We start from the raw sequence: 1,627 nt of genomic DNA, 5'->3' as shown, positions 1-1,627 counted from the left end.
AAAATAACTATATCTTATCTATCAGTTATTTACAATCATTTCTATCAAGAACACCTCCCCATTCTGCAATGATTAATACTAGACAATGGGGGTTTGTATGGTAATCCTTTAGTCCATACGTGCTCTACCCAATATCAAGCATCTTAAATTAAGGGAGTGGTCCATAATAGAATCATTGTCTCAGCAACTCAATCTTAAAGGAAAATAAAGATGCTAATTTGACACTAAGCATGGCAATCAACCGACCAATCCAAGCTCTAAATCGACGTATTTACAGGAGAAAGCACAAATGATTGAGGGGTCCATATGGTCAAGCAGGTATGGGACACATGGGTCCTGAGCCTCAACAACTAGTATCCTTGTTTGATATGTTCCCACACCAGAAAAAGAAAACACGATCCCCCTGCCATTCTCACTCTCTATATATCTTTCTTGCTTGGTAACTGAATGAAACAGACACTGCTAAGCTCTAGTAATGGCCAGCAGAAGATCAAAACCTTCAAGTAGTGTCCCAGAAGATGAGCTTAAGGATCTTATCATGAAACTTCGCGCATTGTTACCAACTGAAATCAATAGAAACAACACAACCAGGGTATGTATAAGTCCTTTTTTTTCCCTGGCCACAACCCATGTCATATATCGTATCATTCAACAACTTGGTTCTATGTTTGTAATCTAGGTTTCACTGTGGAGGCTTCTGGAGGAGACATGCAATCATATCAAGAGGCTGCAGAGTGAAGTTGATGGCCTGAGTGAGAGACTATATGAGCTAATGGCCTCTCCCAACACCAGTACTGCTGAAGCAGACATCTTAAGAAGGGTCTTTGAGCAACAATAGACACTGCAATATTTTTTGCTATTGCAGTTCTATGGTTTGCGCTACATCTCATGGAGAGTATGTGTATGTTTACCATAATTAACTAAGTTGGAGGAAAGGCTGACTTAGCATCTTCAAGAGTACTGAAGTTGTCTGAGTGCTGCATGGGTTGCTTATGAAAACCCTAAATCCATCTCCTTCAATCCACTTTTGTTGTGTTTTTGAGTGTGTAGATTTGCTCCCGGGGCTGGCTGCTCTTCATATATGCACCACCCATAAGTGGAGCTAAGTTTAATATATATATTTATTTCTGTTTCAATGCACTGTTTTTTCCAATTTCTTTTGGCTGGCAGATTAACAAACTGTTCTATTAGTCTTATATTAATGGTTAGGTGGTTGGTTGGTTGGTTGATTACATTTCTTAAGTTTCTTATACTAAAAAAGAAAAAACAATATAGGAAAATGAAAAAATAAAATAAAATAAAAGAGAGAATTTTTTTTTTTAAAAAAAAAAAAGAAGTTTAAACTCTTGAGATTTATTTCTTATTTCTATATATTTTTTTACATAAAAAATGAAAATTTTGAAAATATATAGATATTTAAAATATTTTTTATTTTATTATATATAATTTTCTTTTTTTCTTTTTTTTTTTTAAATCCAGAATTTAATAATTTATATTCAAATGGAAGAAAGTCTAAAGCTATAATTATTCATCATAAAGGAGTAGAAAATTAAATTCTTAATGAATACACCTTCTCCACTTTTTCTTTAAAAGAAAACTGAGAAGAAATTTTTTAATATTTTTTTTT

The 1,627-nt window shown here is 33.4% G+C and overlaps 1 protein-coding gene across 1 annotated transcript; it reads left to right on the top strand.

The window, feature by feature from the left end:
* Nucleotides 1-468: 468 nt before the first annotated feature.
* LOC117929461 (transcription factor PRE3-like) lies at nucleotides 469-1,136 on the top strand. The gene is made up of 2 exons (XM_034849738.1): nucleotides 469-592; nucleotides 680-1,136. The coding sequence occupies exons 1-2, from the start codon at nucleotides 476-478 to the stop codon at nucleotides 836-838; spliced, it is 276 nt and encodes a 91-aa protein (XP_034705629.1). The 5' UTR covers nucleotides 469-475; the 3' UTR covers nucleotides 839-1,136.
* Nucleotides 1,137-1,627: the final 491 nt, after the last annotated feature.

This window comes from Vitis riparia, chromosome 14 (assembly GCF_004353265.1).
Source record: "Vitis riparia cultivar Riparia Gloire de Montpellier isolate 1030 chromosome 14, EGFV_Vit.rip_1.0, whole genome shotgun sequence".
Taxonomy (NCBI): Eukaryota; Viridiplantae; Streptophyta; class Magnoliopsida; order Vitales; family Vitaceae; genus Vitis; species Vitis riparia.
The sequence above is the reverse complement of the archived record's forward strand: the minus strand, read 5'-3'. Positions and strand labels throughout refer to the sequence as shown.